The 21673-nt window shown below is 40.2% G+C and overlaps 3 protein-coding genes across 5 annotated transcripts; 1 reads left to right on the top strand and 2 right to left on the bottom strand.

The window, feature by feature from the left end:
- Positions 1–76: 76 nt before the first annotated feature.
- Positions 77–2201, bottom strand: LOC115686343 (pentatricopeptide repeat-containing protein At5g15340, mitochondrial). The gene has a single exon (XM_030611603.2). It carries the CDS (start codon positions 2077–2079, stop codon positions 187–189), a length of 1893 nt encoding a protein of 630 aa, XP_030467463.2. The 5' UTR covers positions 2080–2201; the 3' UTR covers positions 77–186.
- Positions 2202–2991: 790 nt separating this feature from the next.
- Positions 2992–5251, bottom strand: LOC115687920 (vesicle transport v-SNARE 13-like). Its single transcript, XM_056314194.1, has 6 exons — positions 5041–5251; positions 4797–4896; positions 4366–4424; positions 4080–4262; positions 3549–3719; positions 2992–3265 (listed from the first exon to the last, which is right to left on the bottom strand). The coding sequence occupies exons 2-6, from the start codon at positions 4888–4890 to the stop codon at positions 3116–3118; spliced, it is 657 nt and encodes a 218-aa protein (XP_056170169.1). The 5' UTR covers positions 4891–4896; positions 5041–5251; the 3' UTR covers positions 2992–3115.
- A 2991-nt stretch (positions 5252–8242) lies between these two features.
- Positions 8243–19873, top strand: LOC115687877 (CSC1-like protein HYP1). Of its 3 annotated transcripts, none has more exons than XM_030613594.2 (11): positions 8244–8489; positions 9225–9576; positions 11333–11482; positions 11935–11998; positions 12098–12307; positions 13424–13612; positions 14361–14659; positions 15227–15503; positions 16481–16756; positions 17577–17810; positions 19329–19873. In XM_030613594.2, the coding sequence occupies exons 2-11, from the start codon at positions 9296–9298 to the stop codon at positions 19500–19502; spliced, it is 2154 nt and encodes a 717-aa protein (XP_030469454.2). In that variant the 5' UTR covers positions 8244–8489; positions 9225–9295; the 3' UTR covers positions 19503–19873. The 3 variants fall into 3 exon arrangements, with proteins under 3 accessions (XP_056169802.1, XP_030469454.2, XP_030469461.2); XM_030613601.2 differs by having other exon boundaries at positions 8244–8494; XM_056313827.1 differs by lacking the exon at positions 11333–11482 and having other exon boundaries at positions 8243–8494.
- The last annotated feature ends 1800 nt before the right edge of the window (positions 19874–21673 follow it).

Genomic DNA, 21673 nt, shown 5'->3' with positions numbered 1-21673 from the left:
TTCGAACCTCTAACCAGGCAGGAATTTGTTTCCTACAATTCAAGAAACCAAATGTAGCATAATATGAGCATTGCTATTTCTGCAGACGACTTATCATTGGAATTGAAGTTGGTCATTAACACGAATCTATGACCGAGGTTCAAGATCTAACAAACTCAGAAAGTTAATAGTTGAAGCAGTCAGCATTCACCAATAGTCAGAACAAGAACAGGAGCCATGCTTGAAATGGTGAAACCGACTTCGGTCTCTTATAACAATTTCCCTTTCGTATATATCTGACACAATCTTTATAGCAGCATGACAATCTTGACATATTCTTAGATTTTTCATTATGTACAAAGGTGTTCGAGCCCTGGTGCTTATAAGCCCAAAGCAAACTGCCAACTTCTCACTGTGTGAGAACAGTGCCTGCTCCTTCTCTTCCTCATTGAACACGTGATGGGAACCAGTTAATAGCTGTAAGCTAGTATTCGGAATGTAACCGGCCAAACGCAATCTCCGTATCATTTCATCCAGCATAACGTATATTTCTCTTGTTCGTGGATGTGACTTATCTCCAGCAGAGAACTGATGAAACTTGCCATTGGTATGGATAAAGCTTATTCCAGGCACCTTCCTCGTGGTCCCCATGCTAAGAACCTGCCTAAGCGAATTGGCTTTCTCCAGCTTTCCTTCCAGAGCATACATATTAGATAGCAATGCATGGTATTCTGTATTTTGAGGATCCAACTGAACCAGCTGCTTCATAATACGTTCGCCAAGCTGGAGTTTGCCATGGACATGACAAGAACCCAAAAGAGATCCTAAAACCACTTCATTTGGAGGGACAAGCATCGTCTTTATAACCATCTCTGCTTCCTCTATCTCACCAGCCCGACCTAGAAGATCCACCATGCATGCATAGTGTTCCACTTTAGGTCTTATGCCATATACAACTTGAAGATCGCGGAAAAAGCGACGGCCCTCATCAAGAAGGCCCGAGTGGCTGCAAGCGTTCAACAGAGACGTAAAGGTCAGGTCATCTGGCTTTGCTTCTTTGAGCATCCGAGGGAACATAGCCACTGCAACTTTACCCAGCCCGTGCATTGCCAATCCACTAAGAATTGCATTCCAAGTGACTGCATTCCTATCAGGCAAGTACTCAAAAACTTTCAGTGCACTATGAATCCTACCGCATTTGGCATACATGTCAAGTAGTGTTGTTCCCACCATGACATCCATATGCATACCCATTGTCTTCAAAGCATAGACATGAACCCACTTCCCCATCATCACATCTCCCGACTGAGCCGAAGCGGATAGGAGAGAACAAAGCGTGACGCTATTTAATCTCATACACCAACCAAAAACTGCTTCATCTAAAAGGCTAAAAGCTTCCCCGGTATATCCACTTTCCACATAGCCCGCAAGCATGACTGTACTTGCGACCTCATTTCTCTCAGGCATCCGATCAAACACCAACCTCCCACTTGATACACCTTCCCACCTAATCGCGCCATCTAAAACCACAGTCCAAGACACCACAGTCCGTTCCTTCATCCCACAAAATACCCGCCTCGCTTCGCTCATCAACCCGCTCTTCACATACACGTCCATGAGGGCATTACATGCCTTGGTACTAGACTCAAACCCCATCTTCACCAACCACCCATGTCCCTGCATTCCCACATCCGCATTGACCAACCGAGCACAGGCATTGAACAGGCAAACCATGGTCACGTCATCCGGCCTCGCGCCCGCATTCCCCATCTCCACGAACAACCGTAGCACCTCGAAGGGCACGCCATAACGGGCGAGGGAGCCCATCAGCACGGTCCAATCGACGGTGTCCTTGTGCGAGTCAGGAATTCCGTCGAACAGCTTGCGCGCGCAGGTGACCTCGCCGCAGGAGGCGTAAACGTGCAAAAGGGTATTGTAAAGGAACGACCTCGGCGATGATGCGGCGAGCCCGGTGGTGAGCACCAAGGCGTGGAGCTTCTTCCCAGGGCCGAGAGAAGATTGTCGAGCGCATGCACGCAGAAGGGCGCGGACGTGGTGGGGGAGGGAAGAAGTGGAGGCTTGGGAAAGTGGCCATTTCATAAGAGGGACGAAGGATGTTGGGCATGCGGACCGATGAGATTGATGATTTGCGAAGGTCTCTTCGATCCGCTACGAGGATTAGACAAACGTTCGCAGAAATGAAGAATACGGGGCGACAGGATTGATCTACAACTCTGGGAGGGAAGGGAAGTCGTGTCTTTTGATTAGATTACGGCGAAAAGAAAATGTCTTTATTATAATGTCTATCTATCTTGGGTAACTGTAGAAATTGTAAAGGACTAAAAACATACAATTGATTTAGGGAAAAATGCCATGACTTACAAGCGAGTATTTAAATCGCAAACAGCCCTCCGTAATGTGTTGTGGTACCCACAACAAAGCAACAAGCATGCATTCGGGCCGTTTTCATTTTGTGAAAAACGAATGGACGAAAACTATTTTCATCAACGAAAATAATTTAAAGACAGATTGTTATTGATAATAAGATATTTTCTGTAACATTTATCTTCTTAAGTAACAGAAATAATTATTTTTAAGAAAATACTTTTCCACTCATTCATTATTCATAAAACAAACAGAATCCTTTTCTCTTGCGTGCCTGCACTGCACGTCCACGATACGGAAGTAGAAAGTCTGATTTTTTACCTGGTTTATATGGCAAAAGCCTTCCCCCAGTATCTTCTCGACTAGGCTACGAAACGACTAGTTCGAAAATAAGATTGAACATTAGCATAACCGAACCTATCCTTTCGTTGCTTCACAATTCTCAAACCAATTTTTCTATCTGAAGCACCTCAATGTGACCTCCTGCCTAGAGCAATCTAACATGGAAGACCAGGCGAAATTGCCAGGATAGATGGCGATTATAATTCAAATCTTGCTTTCACATACAATCAGAACAGTGTACAGAAGGGAAGTGAGAAGTTTCAGCAGTTCAAGCAAAAACTGGACGCAGAAGAGATCGCGGTATAAATTTCTTTGATGTTATCACTCAGCAGGCAAAGAAGACCACAAAAATAAACACCCCACACCCCAAACAAAAAGGCAAACCCAGAGGAAACATTACAATGCCTCACTACTTGAGTTTGAAGTACAATATCAGTCCGACAGCAATGACAAGAACTGCAATTATTGCGCCAATGATCCACTTGTTTCTGTTCATCCTCTGAGACATGGCGGTCAAAATTCTCTTGCTCTTACCAACGTTGTCATCCACTCCGTGAAGCTGCGAGAAGCAAAACATAATAAATACTTGCAAAGAATTACACCTTTTGCACTCATCACTGGACAGTCCGCCCCTAATAGATGAGAAGCAACTTCAGCTGAATCTATAGACAAAAGCTAGAAATGGATGCTAATAAAACGACAGAACATGAAGTAGCGTGATTGTGCACCGGCCTTAGCACCATCGATGATGACATGGCCCCACCGATACCAGTCTGAAATGGGAAGGTCCAAAAGCAAATGACTCGTGATAGAAACCCAATAAAAGCGTAAGCGGGAAGTACCGTGTTGTTGGCGTGTAAGAGAGACTGTCTCTGTTGATGCAAATCTTGAAGAATTGAAACGCCAAGCTCCTCCGTCTCCACCATGGTTTTTCTACTTTCCTTAATTCTTTCACCGGAATGATTTAATCTTCCTGTAGATGTCATCAGCCTGGCTCTTTGATCTGCTGATGCCTGTTTCAAAGTACAGGTGTCAAGAGTCAAAGATTGTTCGACAGACTAAAAAGCTGGAAATAATGCCTACCCATGATCAGAAGAAGCAAAAAGACGTGATGATAATTACAATAGCTTATTAGTTTATCTACAGAGTACATGCTACAAATGCTCAAGAGGAAGCCAATTAACCAACTAAAACAGCTAATTCTGCGCAGACTTAATACAATTGATATTGGCACAGAAACAACACGAGTATGAGAGAATAACTAAAGTGTTACCAAAAAAAAAATCATCTCGAGGAAAATCTATAGAGTAATTAATAAGGAACCACAAGAGTGTTTATAAACCCGAAAAAAAACTAAACAGATTGATGCATACCGTCAGAGTGTCGGCCATTCCTGATTCCATCAGCTCATCTCGAGCAGCCAAATTACCCAACAACAGTCTTTTAACTTGACTTTTTAGGTTGTTCAGATCGGATTTATATTCCCTTAACTTAGCGAGGAGCACTGCTTTGACATTGGGCTGCAAGCTTCTTGCCTCCAGGTCCATTTTCCGAATCTAATCAAATCAAACAGTGGGGATAATACACGACAAACAGAGTATATAAGGCCAACCAAGACTAATCTCTCTCAGAAAAAGCAACAAAACAATAATCAATTACCAAAGATTCCGCTTCATCAATTCCAACTTTGATTTCAGAAATCCTTTGCTTCTTCAGCTCTGCAGATGCACAATGCATTCAAAATAAAGGGTCATGAGCTTCCTGACCAGTTCTTCTTCTTCTCAACAGATGCAGGCTGAACTTCTCAGCTATCAGCAATCCTAGAAGTACAAGCTAAATGCAAGTGCTCGCACAAACTAAGAGCCAAATCACCTGTTCTCAGAAGAACACATCATATTCCCATTCGGGACGCTTTTTACCATACTCAACCCGTTTCCTATTAGTTTCCAAGAAAAACCCACATTTCGATCATCAACGAAGAACTTAAATCGAGCGATCGCGCTCATCGCCATCTAAACGCGGCACAGGCTAATCTACCCCCAAAACAAGTTGCTCTCCGTTCCTCGCGTAAAATGAAAACGAATCATTACCTCCATCGGCGGCCGAAGCCGAGGTGCACTTCCTCGACAGATTCGCCGACAGCTCGCAGTACTGCCGCTCGTATCCTTCGAACACCTCGCTCATCTTCCCCTGCAAGAAAAAAATCAAACCAGAACACGGGGAACGGGCTCCGGAGTCAGCGACGTCGACCGCGGGAGAGGGAAATCGAACACCGTCGCCGACCGGAATCTCTCAAAGACGCTAAGATCGCGCGGAACCAACTGCCGCACGCACCAGATCGATTCCGAACTCGCGTGATCGGCGACGGAGCAGGCGACCGGAGGCTGCGCCGGAGCACGGTGCGGCGCGGCGTTTCCCAGGGAAGCAGAAGCCGCGAATGGAGGGGAGGGGAGCGGGGAGGGAACGAGCGATGGCCCCAAAACGACGGTGCGCTCGGTGCGTGCTTCGTTGGCTTTGGACGCGACCAGAGGTGGTGGTGGGGGTGATGATGACACAGGAGTGATGATAAGGAGACGGGGCTGTGCGTGACCCCCGCGAGGGGAGATGTACACGTGTAGCCGATCCGCGCGAGGATTTAATGGCGGGTCACCTTTTCGATTTTTGTCTACGTGTCAACCCGTTGGGTCGTGGTAGAGTTGCTCCCCTTAATCCCTGAAAGAAAGCGGGGCGAATATACCATGTGAATTCCCTAAAAAATCCGAAATTTTAGGTTAAGTCTTAAATCTGTTCCGAATTTTTTTTTTATTTTAGAAAAAATTCGAAACTTTATGTTCAGTTCAAAATTTGCCCCGAATTTTATTTTATGTAAAAAGAAAATCAGAAAATTTCAATTTATTTTAAAAATATACCATCACATTAGCAATAAATCTACGTGGCTTGCTGACTGGATTTAAAACAATATTCATTGTCTTCTTCTCTAAGCCATAATTTGAAGAATAACGGTAAAACTGTTCGTCTCATTCACTTCACTGACAAGTCAAAAATATTTCCAAATTCTCCAACTCGACGCTTTCTTCCACGTCGATAACATATCCTCATCAAGAAAAAGTAATGGGGCGATAGGTATGATGACCATTCTAAGATATGAAAGTTAGGGACGATAACAAATCCATCCCAATAAAAAAATTTAAATTTAAGAAAAACCTAACTTTTCTCTAGACAAAAAAGTTCGGGCGAATTGTCCCTCGACCTAAAGTTGGTGCTTTTTACGAGACAAAAAAGTTCGGCGAGATTGTCCCTGACTAAAGTTGTGCTTTTTTACGAGACAAAAAAGTTCGGGCGAATTGTCCCTCGACCTAAAGTTGGTGCATTTTTACGAGACAAAAAAAGTTCGAGCGAATTGTCCCTCGACCTAAAGTTGGTGCTTTTTACGAGACAAAAAGTTCGGGACAAATTGTCCCTCGACCTAAAGTTGGTGCTTTTTACGAGACAAAAAAAGTTCGGGCGAATTGTCCCTCGACCTAAAGTTGGTGCTTTTACGAGACAAAAAAGTTCGGCCGAATTGTCCTTCGACCTAAAGTTGGTGCTTTTATGGGACAAAAAAAGTTCGAGCCAAAATTGTCCCTGACCTAAAGTTTGTGCTTTTTTTGGAATTAGGCCCAATAAAATTTGTTTAATTTAAGAAAAACCAAACTTTTAGGTTCGGTCCAAATTTGCTCCGAACTTTTTTTTGTCTAAAAAAAAGCCCCATTACTTTGTTGACGTGGATTTGTTATCGAAGTGGAAGCGCCACGTCAAGTTAGGACTGGATCACGGAGATATATTTTTTAAAAATAATTTGAATTTTGGTGATTTTTTTTCACAAAACAAAATTCGAGGCAGACTTGAGACTGGACTTAAAGTTTGGATTTTTTCTGAGATAAAAAAATTTCGGGACAGATTTGGAGTTTTTTAGGGCATTGGACCTTAGAACAGAGCAATTTTCAACATTATTTTATCATTACAAATGGTATTGAAACTGAAAGTATCCAATATTGATTTTTCTTTATTTAATTAATATTCCTTAACAAAAAAAAAATCACTTTCAATTTCGATCATTAGCCAACGTATACTTTTGGAAATTATTTAGGATAGATAGTTGTTATTGAGCAAAATCACTTGTGAGGGGATGAATGAAGATTTGGTGGTACATACACACCTCTATCATACCCAATAAATCTTTTTTTTTATAACATTAGGTTTCGAGCGGCACATGTTGCCGCCGGCGGATAGATGGCGGCTGCACCGTTGCAACGGGGGCGACGACAGCCTCCGCCACCACTCTGCAGTTGGCTCTCTCTATTGCGGTTGGCCTATTGTCTTTTTATTTATGCAAATATGAGGAAAAGACATTTTATTTTGTTCTATATTTTGTAAGGTTTCTTTTTTATTGTCATATAGATGACACGTGGGTTTTAGCAACTTAGCATGCACTTTTTCTGTCCATATACTCAAAGGATCAATTCGAAAAAAATATATATGTAGATAATTCGAGAATCAAATTATAAAAAAAGGTTCAAAGAGTTGGGGACACGTTGGAAAAGCGTACCAACGAAGAGTCGTTAGCAGCTTGACGAAAGCAAGTCCTTAAATTAATTCATCTGAATTATAAGACGTTAAAATTCGAGGTATTTCCTAAGAAGAGAGAAGAAAAAACTTTCTCCTCGATTGGAGAGCTTGGATATAAATAATGCAATCTTGTTAGCTCACTAAGTATAAACACATGGACAAGTGGGGCGGTCCTGATCAAGAGTAATATCCCCGTTGTGATAAGGTACCCTTGATAACCAATAACAAGGATTCACAACAAACTCCCGCCCAAGTATATACACATGGACAAATGGGACGGTTCTGATCAAGAGTAATATCCATATTGTAGTAAGGTACCATCGATAACCAACACTAATGATTTACAACATGAAAAATGACAGAAACAGTCCATGAACTTTGACCCAATGCGCAATTTAGTCCCTGAACTTTTAATTTGTTCAATGTAGTTCCCGAACTTTAGCCTAATGTTCAATTTGGTCCATGAACTTTTAATTTGTTCAATGTGGTCTTTGAACTTTTAATACATATTCAATTTAGTTTCTGAATTATTTGAAAATGTCCAATGTAGTCCTTCTATTAATTCAAGTTCGGGGACTACATTGAACATTTTCATATAGTTTAGGGATTAAATTGAACATGTATTAAAAGTCCATGGACCACATTGAACAGATTAAAAGTTCAGGGACCAAATTGAACATTAGGCTAAAGTTCATGGACTACATTGAACAAATTAAAAGTTCATGGATCAAATTGCACATTGGATCAAAGTTCAGGGACTGTTTGTGTCATTATCCCTTCACAACAAGCTCCCGGCTATATATATATAGATAATTCAAGAATCAAATTATGGAAAAAGAAAGGTTGATAGAATTGGGGACACGGGAGGGGGGTATTGATATGCACGTGGGGAAAAGCGTTAACGGTACAACTGGGGGGAGTCGCTAGCGTCTCGACGAAAGAGAAAGGTTGAGATTGAAGGGTACGAAGAGCAAAAGCACGGCGGTGGTGGTGTTGGAAGCTTCTCAGTTTCAGCTCTTTCCCTTTTCCTGAAAAGCTCGCGGTCGCAGCGAGAGAGAGAGACTCGCAGTTGCTGCTCATGCTCGTGCTCGTGCTCGTGCTCGTGCTCGTGCGACGCCAAGCTTCGCTCGCTTCTCTCACCGTCACTCTCTCTCTGGTCTTACTGGCATAGCCAGGTAAGGTACGCTCCGATTTTATATGCGTCGCTTCCGCATCTCCGAGCTGACATCTTCGTTCGCGCTTTGTTTGTTTTCTTTTTTTTTGTTTCCATGTTTTGGTGTTGTTGTGCACCGGTTAAGGTTTAGTTTATACGGGGAGCAGATGTTCTCGGATTGGAAGAGCGAAGGAAAGTGGTTGAGGTTTACTTTGATTTGCTTCTGATTGCTGTAGCGATACTTAGAATTTCTGAGACATGATGACTCTGCCGCCGTTGCTCTGGTTCGTATCGTTTTCTTAGTGGCGTGATTGGCCGGGCAGTGTTTGGGCTCGATTTCTCCGAGTGAGAGCAGGCAGAATCGCCCTGAACGTGAACCAAACTTGAGTAGGCTGTCGGGCAGTGGTTACTTTATTTGTAATTTGCCTCGGCTCGCTTTGACCGGATCGAGATGCTCCGGCGGGTAGAAATTACGAGAAAAGCAGGTCGATCTTGTGATATCCTCGTGATGTTCAGCTGACCACTTCTTGTGGTTACTGGGTGCATGTGGTACGGCGTAAGTGCGGCGTTTATCCTCATTGATGAACGGGGTATGTTTTGTTCGCGGTGAAGATTCTTCCGTGCTGATTCCTCTGGTTCTTAATAAAGCATTAACGTCGAGAGGGTATTCGGTTAACAGGGTTTGCATGAATTCTGCTGCAGGTTGCTTTGAGATTGCGGTAGAGTTAAGTCTAATTTAACTCCGTGTTTCGTGCAGAATCTTGCATAAAAGCAGTTGCCTGTGGGTGTTGAGTTTTGATCGGCTGATTCGTTGATCTTCTCGAAGGGATGATACTCTCTGCTCTTTTAACTTCTGTCGGGATCAATCTTGGGCTCTGTCTTCTGTTTTTCACTTTATATTCCATCTTGAGGAAGCAGCCTAGTAACATCACTGTCTATGCACCTCGCTTGGTTGCTGAGCATAAGATTGAGCAGAGGAGGCAGTTCAATCTCGAGAGGCTACTTCCTTCTCCTGGGTGGGTGAGACAAGCATGGCAGCCCACCGAAGAAGAACTATTATCACTCTTGGGCCTGGATGCTGTAGTTTTTACGCGTGTCTTTATTTTCAGGTAATTGAATATTCTACATTCTCTTCTGAATCATTATTTAAATAACCGGTATGGATTGTTTTTGAAAATTCAAATTTTATTGGTCAAGAAATATTTCGACCTCCTGACATGTTGGTTATGTGTATTTTAGTAGGATATGATCAGTGATGAGCTGCAACTTGTAGCACTTGTGTATCTGTCTGCTTTTACTGCACCACGATAAATATGCATGGTCTTGCTATTGTGGATTAGGGACGTGTCTGACCCCTTTCAATAGAGTCCAACGTACCTTTAATTTTACCTCCTTCAGGGCCCCAGCTTTTCCAGCTGCACACTTGTCAAACTCCCTAAACTGATAGCATCCCGTGATCAATGCTAGAACTCTTGGCATTGCTTCCACTTGAACAAATATGTCTTCAGGCCTCTGCCATAAGTGTTCTTCCTACAACACAACTACTGCCACAAGCACGTTGTCCTCCCACCTCCATGGCTTTGTCTATGAAGCATGACTCCATTCTTTTAAAAGCTTTTCATTTGTCACCTTTATGCCACTTTATGCAGCTTATACTACTGTAGCTTAAGTAAATGGACCAAAAGATGATATCTCGAGTCAACAAATGGCTCTCTCTCTCTCTCTCTCATCTGCAACACACATTACTAGGCAGCATCCTCATTCTTTCACTGATGCATTAGAGGCACAAGTCTTGTAAATTACAAAATCATACATATTCAATTGCGATTTCGAAAGGGACTGTGATTTTGATGAAGTGATTCCATTTTAGGACCTCTTTCCATTCTTCGTATTGAATAAGATCCTCGGATATGGAACAGCAGCTCCAGTCTCCTTTTCGCGCATCGATTATGCCCCCATATTTCAGGTTGTAGAAACCTGGAGGATCGAGGTGGAGAAGTTTAGCTGAAGAAACACTTTGTAAAATGTGGAATATGAAGAAAATGTCAGTGTCTTTGGTGATATTTTTAGGCATTTTGTCAAGACAAGTTGAACATGATTTGATGTATTCAGTCTTCAGCAAATTTAGGAGTGTTTTGTGGGTAAGGAGATGATTTATTGAGGAAGAGGAGCTTGTCATTACAGATATCAGTCCTGGGCTCTCTTGTTATTCCGCTCAATGAGGAGTGTGACAAGAAAGCCTTCCAAGGAGAGGATTTTTTTGAATTTTTTGAGCCTCAACATGTTACATTGTGGTATATTGGAAAATTTTGTATATGTATATACATTGACTGACATTTTAGCCTTTTTTTTTTTTGGAACTGAGTTCTTTTTGGTGCTTGAGTTCTTTTTATTCGTGGTCTTGCCTCCCTAGTGGCACTCTGGTAGATACCGCTTTACCTATAAAAGATCGTTTGCATGAATAGCATGTGTCATTAGCCAGCTGAAGTATGTATTGCTGTAGTACACTACAGTAAAAGGGAACATGGAATGTCCCCTGTTCAAAGCATGAGGTTCAGGAATATTTTACTTGCTAAATTTCTTCTTTGAGATGCACTTGGGGACATAAGTAATGGCTTAAACATTATACTGAATGAGCAATGATCATCTCTAATTGAAATGTTGAATATTTTGGACCTTTAATGTGACTGGATGCAACATTCGCATTGGTTATCTGTATACTAAAGATCTTCTACCTTTATTTTGCTTTTATGCAAGTAGCCTCTATACATTTATCTTCAAATACACCCTTGCTGCATCATCTCCCTTCTAGCATTCACCTTCACAGATTTTCTTTGGTTGACTGAACTGGATTGTCTTGTGCAGTTTGAGAGTATTTAGCTTCGCTACAATTGTTGGGATCGGCATTCTCCTTCCTATTAATTATCTGGGTACTCAGCTGAGTGATGATTCTGAACTGCAAAACAAGTCTCTCGACTCTTTCAGCATTTCGAATGTCAATGACGGTTCAAACTGGTAATTTTTGTGGTCTAGCGGAAGTAATTAGCCTTGGATCTTACCTGCTGAACTTGTGCAATGACATTAATGGTTAAATAAATGGCATGAAACTACAGCTATGCATGTGTCCATATTGGAGTTATTATTTGCAAGACCAGGATTTAATATTCGGAGGAATACTTTTCCTATTTGTAAGTATTGGTAATAGATGGCGGGTTCTATGTCGTGTTATCTATTTAGAACATCTTAGTTCCTTATTGGCCACTTATTTCTGTGATATTTTGAGCACAGCATACTCTGAATTTTTTTCATTAATTTTTCAGTCCATTTCTTTGTTTTGCTTTATAACAATCTGGAAAGTGGAGAGTGAAGTAACTGCTGGATTCTAGGGTCGGTAAATCTTTTTCCAGATTTAATGAGCAAACTGGAAGACTATTATTGAACCCTGATTATGACATATTTTTCTCAAGGTTGTGGATCCACTTTTCTGCTGCATATATTTTTTCCGGAGTGGTGTGCTACCTTTTATATTATGTGAGTAGTCTCTCTCTCTCTGAGTTAGTTTGTCGAAGCTTTTCAGTTAAAATCAACATTAACTTTTGATGATTAACTAGATTGTTTGATGTTTTGCAGGAGTTAAGCTATATATCTGACAAGATAATTAAGTGCTTCTATTCATGCAAACCTTTGCCTCATGACTTTACTGTACTTGTCCGTGGTATCTCCACTTCATTGGGACACACCGTTAGTGAAGATGTAGAGAGCTTTTTCACAGAGTACTATCCTTCTACCTATCTTTCCCATTCAGTTGTTCGTCGAACCAGCAAACTTCGAAGTCTCATAGTAAGCATTCTTATTACGAAGAATTGTTGGGTTACGTTCATCACATGCACTATGGATACTGTTGCTGGTCAATGTAATGCTTAGATGAGATAAATCCTAGAAATGTATGCCATGGGTTTCTGGCAGAATCGCATGGTTTTCGGTGTGTAACGAACCATCCTGGCAGAACAATAACATCCTGCTAGTTTTTTAAAAGTTACATTGTCTTTCATAATTCACAAAACTCAACTTAAATGTCCATGTACAAACGTGGATTGGGTTGGGGGGGGGGGGGGGGCGGGGAAGACAAGCATGCAATGGATCACGCTTCTCATTAGGGGACTGTGTATTGGCATTTCATGCAGTGGGAGATGCTAAAGAAAAGAACTAATGCATATCGTGGTTTAGTCTTTTAATGTATCTTAATAGGTATAACTTGTGAAGCAAAACACATTACCTTTCCAAGGCCTACTTGTTTGAACTGTTTGCAATTGTTTCTTGATTTTGCCAAAGGAGTTTTAAGGGACCATAAATTGCATAAATATTAGTTTTGAAAGGAAATAACCACAGACAAGTTTGTGGGAAATACAAAATAATATATGTTTCCTGTTTGCTTGGTTTTTGACCGTGCTTGAGTAAAGCTAGTGCCTGCAGCCAATTATTGGAAACTTGCTTATACTGATTAGTTGATTTTTCCGTCGTGAGTGATACATATAGATCTCACAAAGAAGAAAAAAAAATTGTACAGCAAAGGGCGAGGTCTGTAGAGACAAAAGTAGAGAAGAGATGACTGAAACAAGAATAATAAAGTCACCTAAATTAGGAGAGAACTGTTTTTTACTCTCTCTCTCTCTCTGTTGCGAGGGTGGAGAGGATCTTGCTGAAACAATGGAATCAGTCAGCATTTTAGCCCCTTTCTTATATGGTCCATGAGTGATTTTTAATATGCATATGTTATCTTATTTCATATTGATTTTATGTAAAGTACATCTGGTATTTGATGTTAACTCATTTGAAGAGTCCTTGCAAGTTGAGAAATCCTTCTTTTCTGGTGTTGAACATGATGAATCCCTGCCTGTTTGCTTAGCTGCCTCCAAACCCTATCAGATATTCACATACATCATATTCCTTTTTCAGAGTAATGCAGATAAGCTGTACGAGAAACTGACTCGCGTAAAATCGAATAAGGATACTCCAAGAAGGTTCAAACGTGATGGTCCATTAGGACTTTTTGGACGACAAGTTGATCTTGCAGACCATGATGAGAAGAAGTTGGAAGATCTAGAGGAGCGGGTGAGGATAGAGCAGTCTTTGTTAGCAGGACAGGTAGGTGTTATTTGGCATCTGCTAAGAAACCGCTACTTAAGTAAGGTTTTATTTTCGGTGTTATCTTTAAAGAAAGAAAAGCTCGATACTAGAAATTATTTGTATAGATCATCAAATATGAAACTCCTTCAGATATGTGCTAACATGTGCATCTCATGCACGTGTTATGTTCAAATGCACAACAAGCAAAGCATGCACACATGAACACTCATATCCTGGGGGTTTTCTTTTTTTGGGTTGGTTCCCCTTTCTGACTTGGTCAGACGGAACACCATCTGCCATATAAACATATGTGCTTCTGTATTTTGCTTAGTAAACCAATGCCTCAGCTTGCTTGTAAGGCAGGAAGTGCATGCTAATGACTGTTTGCATGCAATAGAGATCCTACCCAATGGTTGACTTTTGTTGTTGGCATAGTGGTTTAGAGAGCAGATCTCTGTGTGTTTTAAGCACACAACATGGATTTGATGCCCTTGCGCTATCACGTGCAAACATATCTAGGTTTCACTCACACCTGATCCTTGATGTTAGCGGGGATATTTCTAGTGCCTGAATTTATCCACATTAAGTGGACTGCCTCCTCCTCCTCCTCCTCATCATCATCATGATGTTGCCAACCTCGTGATGAGAGAGAGAGAGAGAGCTTTTAAAGAAGTAACGCATACACATGATTGGAGTTGGACTTTCTATCATAATGCTTGATTATTAAGCTTGATACTTGATTGCACTATGGCTGTGAATTTGTTAGGAAGTTCCAGCTGCCTTTGTCTCATTCAAGACACGCTTTGGTGCTGCCACAGCTCTGCACATCCAACAGAGGATTAACCCTACCAAGTGGGTCACTGAGCAAGCTCCTGAACCTCAGGATATTCACTGGGCTTTCTTTTCTGCATCATTCTTAAGAAGATGGATCAGCAACCTGGCTGTGGTGGCTGCATGTATTGCCATAACTATTTTATTTCTCATTCCAGTTGTAATAGTGCAGGGTCTTACTAATCTGGATCAGTTGGAGACCTGGTTCCCTTTCCTTGAAGGATTGTTAAAAATGTAAGTGGAAATACAGGTTCTTTGATGCCAATTTAGTATCTGATGTGAACACACATTACATGAATCATCATCAAAAAGATTATTACTCAAGAGTAGTAACTTGGTAAGTTTTGAGATACTCTATCTGGACCCTTTTCCTCCATATGCAAGAATGGTTGACCAGACTCCAATTAAAGGTCCAAGAAGGCATTTTGTCTCAACTCAAAGCTAGATGATAGACTATGTAATCATGTAACTCACATTGTTTCATGTCCATGGTCACATTGAGCATATTTCAAAGTCAAGATCTGTTTTCGGGATAAAGGAAACCACCTAATCCACTATCCAAGTATCTTGGTCATAGCACTGTTTTTTGTTGATTGAGTAGAACATCGGAGAACAGCTTTGCTTATCTTTGCCATGCATGTTGTTCAAAAGATCATTGGCTTTCCATTTAGCCTTTTAGAAAAGGCAAACCCAAGAGAGTCGTGCTCTGTTGGTTGAGTTAAAGAATTTTACGTTCTTCTTGTTCAATTATTCAATTTTGTACATGGCACTAGCTGAATGGTATTTATTCCGGGGCTGCAGAACATTCATTAGCGAAGTGATAACAGGATATCTTCCCAGTCTGATTCTTCAGCTGTTCCTCTCTCTTATACCCCCTGTTATGGTGGTACTTTCTTCAATGCAAGGATATATAGCCTTTAGCCAAATACAAAAAAGTGCATGCATCAAGGTGTTGTGGTTTACAATCTGGAATATTTTCTTTGCAAATGTACTATCAGGCTCGGCTCTCTACCGAGTTAATGTTTTCCTTGATCTCAAGAATATTCCTACGGTGCTTGCTGAGGCTGTTCCTGCTCAGGTATTAAAATATTCCTATCGTGAATCCTTATTGTTTCTTCAAAGAGTCTCTTTTTACTGATTCTAATTGGATTATCCATAGTACATAGTTACTCTTTTTTCCTAGCCATCTCTTATAAAATCAACAAATCGTTGGGAGTATAGTGAGCGGTCCTAAAGCTTTCCAAAGAGTTAACATTGCACTCTCTTCTCCTGTGAGGTCACTACTGTATCCAAATGTAGCTCTTAACCTTCAAAAAGAGAGCCATTATACTGTGTTCAATTCTTGAAGGGCACGCAGCATTTTATCCTTATGCGTCCATTATGAAGGTGACATATGGTGACATCAGCGGTATGGACCTAAAACAAACAACGTTGATCACATGATAGGTTATCTTTCTCATGTCAGATCCATTAGAGAGGTTGGGTTCTACTGTAATTGTTCTAACCCCTCACTTTGAAAAAGTAGGGAAAAGTGGAGCTAAGACAAATCTTACACACGTCTCATGCATAGGCAAGGATTTGGCATAAAAGTGAAGTCTGATTATTGATTATAAATGGAGCAGCAAAAATGGACATGGAAACAGGGGACCACTTGCGCGAATCCCATGTAAAAGTTGCCAGTCAATTGTCAACTTATCTAAAAGATTAAAGATAAAAGTGTGTTTTAACACGTAAATGTTCTACAAATGGGACCAAGCAAATGGAAGATAAGAACTATCAACAGCTTGAAACACTGCCGAGAGAGTGGATGAAGCATGTGTAGATTCTACAATGCCGTTATTTGTGGACAACGGTGTACTTCATCAAAATTGTGGCTTGAATCTTCCAGGGGAAGTGGAAAGTATTCTGCCACTGTTGTTGGATGACCGTTTGAATGAGAAGACTTGCTTTGTCATATGATGATTGAATGGTCAAATTACCAAATTTAATGCATAGAGTTTATATGTATTTGGGTAATTTTGAGAATATAATGCAGCTTGTTCATTATTCATGTAGGCATCATTCTTCATTGCATATGTTGTAACATCTGGATGGACCAGTGTATCGTCAGAGCTTTTCAGGCTGCTTCCACTCATCTTTCATGTTTTGGCAAAGGTCTTTGCTAGAAAAGATGCCGAGGAATTTGAGGTTCCACAGATTCCTTACCACAGTGAGATACCCAAAATTATCTTCTTTGGGGTTCTTGGTATAACATACTTCTTCCTTGCTCCACTGATTCTGCCATTCCTCCTGATTTATTATTGCATGGGATACATTGTCTACCGCAACCAGGTTAGGATGCCCTATAATCTTATTTCTCTGGTTTAATTTTTCTGTGTGTTAGTTAAAAAGAAGGGGACCGTGTGCTTTATTTTGCTCAGGAAAAACATTGGAAATTCAATATGTATTCGGCGGTTTAAAGGCATAACAATATTTCAATGCAGTTCAAATTTTGTGTTCCTTTTATTGAATACTCTATTATACAACTGTCTTGATGAATATCAAGATTTTCCTTGTGCTGGGATTTGTTTCTTTTCTGAGTTCAGGTTGTTATTCATACATTGGCGATAACTGAGCTGTATCTTACTGGGTTAATAATTCATAAACAAATGTAAAAAAGAAAATTAAAAAAAAAGGAACAAGATGGCCACTGTTCTACGTAGGCCTATAATTGGGTCTTATGTCTTACATAAACTTTACTATTTATATTCCTAAAACTTAAATTTGGACCGCCCTTGTAATATCCACCAAAGGAGACGGATGAAAAATAATGTTGATGTGAAGTGCCTTGTCTTCATTTTTCGTCCAGCTCTGAAATGAGCACTTCATTGATAAATGACAATTCTCTGTTTAAACCCTCTGAAGATAAGTATTATTAGAGATTGTTGTATTTTCTGATTCATAGGATGCTAATCAGCATATAATGTTGTTGCTGAGCACACACAGTCTTTGTATTACTATATGCTTATTATGTGCATGTGTACGAGGGTGTGTGTGGTTGTGTGCTGAAAATTTGATGTCCTCTCTAAAGGAAAACCATGATCCTTACCAGGGGAATGGCTGTACCTGACTTTTGTTGAGACTGACTATTTGTTCCTCTCTCCGTTTGCAGCTACTGAATGTTTATATCTGTAAGTATGAGACCAGCGGAAAGTTTTGGCCCATAGTACACAGTTCAACAATTTTTTCCTTGGTCTTGATGCATATTATTGCTATTGGTATCTTTGGACTTAAAAATCTTCCCCTAGCATCAGGTTTAATGGTTCCTCTCCCAGTTCTCACCCTTCTGTTCAATCGGTATTGCCAGAAACGGTTCCTGCCTCTATTTAAAGCTTATCCAGCTGAGGTACGAAATAAAAACTGCATGGATTTGTCTGTGCTGTCTTCTAACTTTATTTGTTACGTTTTGAAGTTAGAGCTGATTCTTGACTTGCCACTTAGAGCATGAAGTCTGCTTACTGATGTTCTCCTAAATTAGATTTTCATGGCAGCCATGTTCTGTTTTAGTATGGATTCATATCTTTTTCTTCACGAATCATGCTCTTGTAGTATTGAACATATATCAGTAGAATGCCAGACGACCACTAGCTTACTGCATTGTTCAAAAGCATGTCAAGTAGTGTTATGGCAGCACTGCTCTTGCAATCTGCTGGTACAACATTGTCAAACTAATATGCTCTCTTGCTGCGTTTACTGCTTACCCAAATAGATATGTTGGATGCTTCTACATGAATTTGCTAAATATTCGTGATCTCCCGCATGTTACTTACTATGCTTCTTAACCAGAAAAATTTCACTTGGCAGGGTACTATATTACTTTTTCATGTATACCGTTGACCTGACCCTTGGTGGATTCTCTTCAGTTTTTGCTGCATTAGATGCTCTAACCCATCTCTTCTCCAGAGTCAATGATTAGTTACTGTTACTAAACTGTTTGTCCCAAAAGTTTAAACTGTTACTAAATATACCTAGTAATGTTTGTAAGGCATATTCCTTAATGGTCTCCGTCACTTGTGAAGTGGGCTTATATGTGAATTTGGGAGATAAATGCGACAGAATAATAATTATACAAGGGCATGTAATTCAGACCTTTGACCCATGCTTCAATGCCTTGTTACAAAACCGTCTGTTATAGAAGTTTAGGTTGTTAGGAAATGGATTGACACTGTATATATATGTTTTATATATATATATATATATATATATATATATATAATATATATGTACAAATTATTTACAGCTGTTATGGAACACATACGTTTGAATTTGAGATCGACTCTAGGAACTTTTTGCTGATTAATAGTGTGAGGCTAAGAAAGATCTTTAGCAATCCAGCAGCTGAAGGAAGGTTTTACACCACAAATTGATCTGCAATAAGGTGTTTTTACTGATGAGGTTCTCCCTGGATATTGTCCAAGGGTCCAAAAAGCTCAATGATATGAGTATACTATAATACTAGTCATTGTTGGATTATAAAATACTTGATTATTAACGATTCCCTTAGAGGATATTAGCAAAATATATCTAGAGAGAATAGCCCTTTACTCAGGAAGATGATAATTGGGTTCATAGTGAAGAAATTATTTGCTGATCATCTTGGTGGGATTATATTATTACCTCAGAAATGGTTGGTGGAGTCTTAGTATATTGCGACCTTTAAGCCAATTGCTATCATGAGTTATTGCTGGAGCTTCAGTGTCCTATGTCACCTTCATCAAACTTGAGATGCAGCCTCTGTTTCGTCTTTTTCTTTTTATTGTCATCTTTCCAGTTAAACTGACTGAAACCATTGACCGGATTTTGAATGATTATAGTTTACATTTAATGATCTATGAGGAGGAGCCTGAATGCTGTGTCCTTGCAGTGCTTGATAAAGAAGGATAGCGAGGACCAGAATGATCCCACGATCGGTGAATTCTACAATAAATTGGCCACTGCATATGAAGATCCAGCTATGAGGCCAACACAATATTCACTAAGCACCGATTCGCGCAGCACTCCCCTTCTTCAGGCTGCAGAAGTTGAGAACCTAGCTTGACGAGGAATTTCTTCTTGTATATTACCAGAGTTCCCGAGTTTGTTTTGAGTGATTTGGGTTGGTGACGTGAGAAAAACCTGTCTATCCAATACTAGCATAAAGTTCGATTCAGAAATTATCCATTGTTTTGGGGCTGTTCTTGAACTTGAAGTATCAAGCGCGTCCATCAGCATTTATCGGTTTGACCTTTGGCATTGGGGGTTATGGAAGGTGCATCGGTATTGTATGGGTTCTGTTGCTAGATATGTATCCTTGGCCAGCATAAGTATAGAGATGAGCACATGTATCAAAGGGTTTGTAAAGACTGAACTGGGTGATTCTTTGTTCTGATTTCCAAAGGATTGATTCTGAAGGATGAATTACTTTAAAAATATGCAACTCTCTCTCTCTCTCTAAAATCACAGCCTCAACTCAATACAAGTTCACCTTTATGACTGTGTTTTATTATAAGTATTGCAATCACTGTTGGGAAAAAAAAAAAAAAGCTTCTACAGCAGAAGCTACTACTTTACCAAATGAACTCCAAATGGTTTAACAAGAAATAGCTATCAGAATGGCAGCCATATATGATCAAACCATCTCATGATCATACTTGAATATGTTATTGTGTATGTATTTTTTTTCCGGGTTGGTGCGAATAATCACTCTTATTCTTATGACTAAGGAAAGAAGAACTTTTGATTACCTGCCTCGCTTATGTATAACCGAGTCCTTTTGATTTCTAAAAACTGATTACTCATCCTTAACTTTTCGAGGGATCCTTTATCGGCAGTTGTGAATAACTGGTCTTTTTTCTTTCAATCTTTTCGACCTGAGTTCTATAAAAGCAAGTAAAAAAAGATTGAGAAACAGAGCCATCCGATTCGATTCGTTCTCGATAGCCATGAGACGATTAATGCCAACAAAAGACCGTGAGCTCGTAATTCGACATAGATTTCTCGAAATTGAGCTATAACAAGAGGATGATGTTGGCTTTGCTAGGGTTGTATGTCTTCTTCCTTTTACAACATTATTCCCTCCCATCACACCAACGGCCTGAGGGTGCAAATGGGCCGGTTCTTCCACTAACTGACTAAATAATGTGGTTCCAATGTATCCTCACCATATATTACCCTTTTTATTAAATTGTTTGTTAACTACAATGTTGCAAACTTACAAAACAACAAACGAAATAAAGGAGTGCTTTGTCACCATCTCCACTTCCCTTATCTTTTCTCCTGTACGCCGTACCGTCCCCACAAGATTTGCTCTAGTCTCCCCCCTCCCCCCTTTAAAGTCATCTAATTTTGCCTCCAATATTTCTTGGTATTAAGTCCCCAATTTTCTTAATTTTGCAGTCCCCTAATATTGGAATAAAAGATATATATGCATACGATACCATGTGGTCGTTCATCTTAATATGTAATGATAAGTACACATTTTGTGGACCATAATAAACGCCATTTTGTTTTACATTCTTAATATCGGGTATAGCTGTAATTTGTGGTATGTAACGATGACATCAAACGGGTCATTAGGGTTTTCCATTAGCTGCTCGTTAGTTGTTAAAATAGCACGAAATGACCTGGTCTTCACAAATGGATGAAGAATAGGGGTCAACTCAGGAATGTCACTGTCTAGGCTCGATATCATCACACTATCTTAGATTAAATTAAATTAGTAATGAAATGGGGGCATGATCGCATTGTTTGGTTGATAAATCCCTCATGAGATGAGATGATGATGAGAGAGAGTGAGACAGAGAGAGAGAGAGAGAGAGAGATGAAAGCATATTGTCTGCACAAATGGCAGTTTGTGTCCCCTTTGTGGTGGGGGGGCTTTGGGAAGACCGTTCTTGTAAGTCTCATTTCGAAACGACAAGAAGAAAGGAAGTAAATCCATCTCCACAAGGCTACTTAACCAAGGTCGTTCCTTGGGAATCTTTTCATTTAGCTACACGTTGATATGCTGAGCACTTGGTTAACTCAACTAAAGTTTACCCATGCTCTAGTTAAGGTCCGGTTAACCGTGGTTAAAAAGTATATAGATGAACCAACGGGTTAATTAAGTGATTAAGAGCTTAGATTGGATATCCTAGTTTCTCTCGTTCGTAGTATCCTTCAGAGTTTGGGCCATGTTCACATGTCGATGAAGATTAGTCGAGTCGAAAGGTTTAGACGTCTCATTATTAC

The sequence above is a fragment of the Syzygium oleosum genome, unplaced genomic scaffold, assembly GCF_021117445.2.
Source record: "Syzygium oleosum isolate NSW1041296 unplaced genomic scaffold, Sole_v2.1 Sole_v2.08, whole genome shotgun sequence".
Classification (NCBI taxonomy): Eukaryota; Viridiplantae; Streptophyta; class Magnoliopsida; order Myrtales; family Myrtaceae; genus Syzygium; species Syzygium oleosum.
The sequence above is the reverse complement of the archived record's forward strand: the minus strand, read 5'-3'. Positions and strand labels throughout refer to the sequence as shown.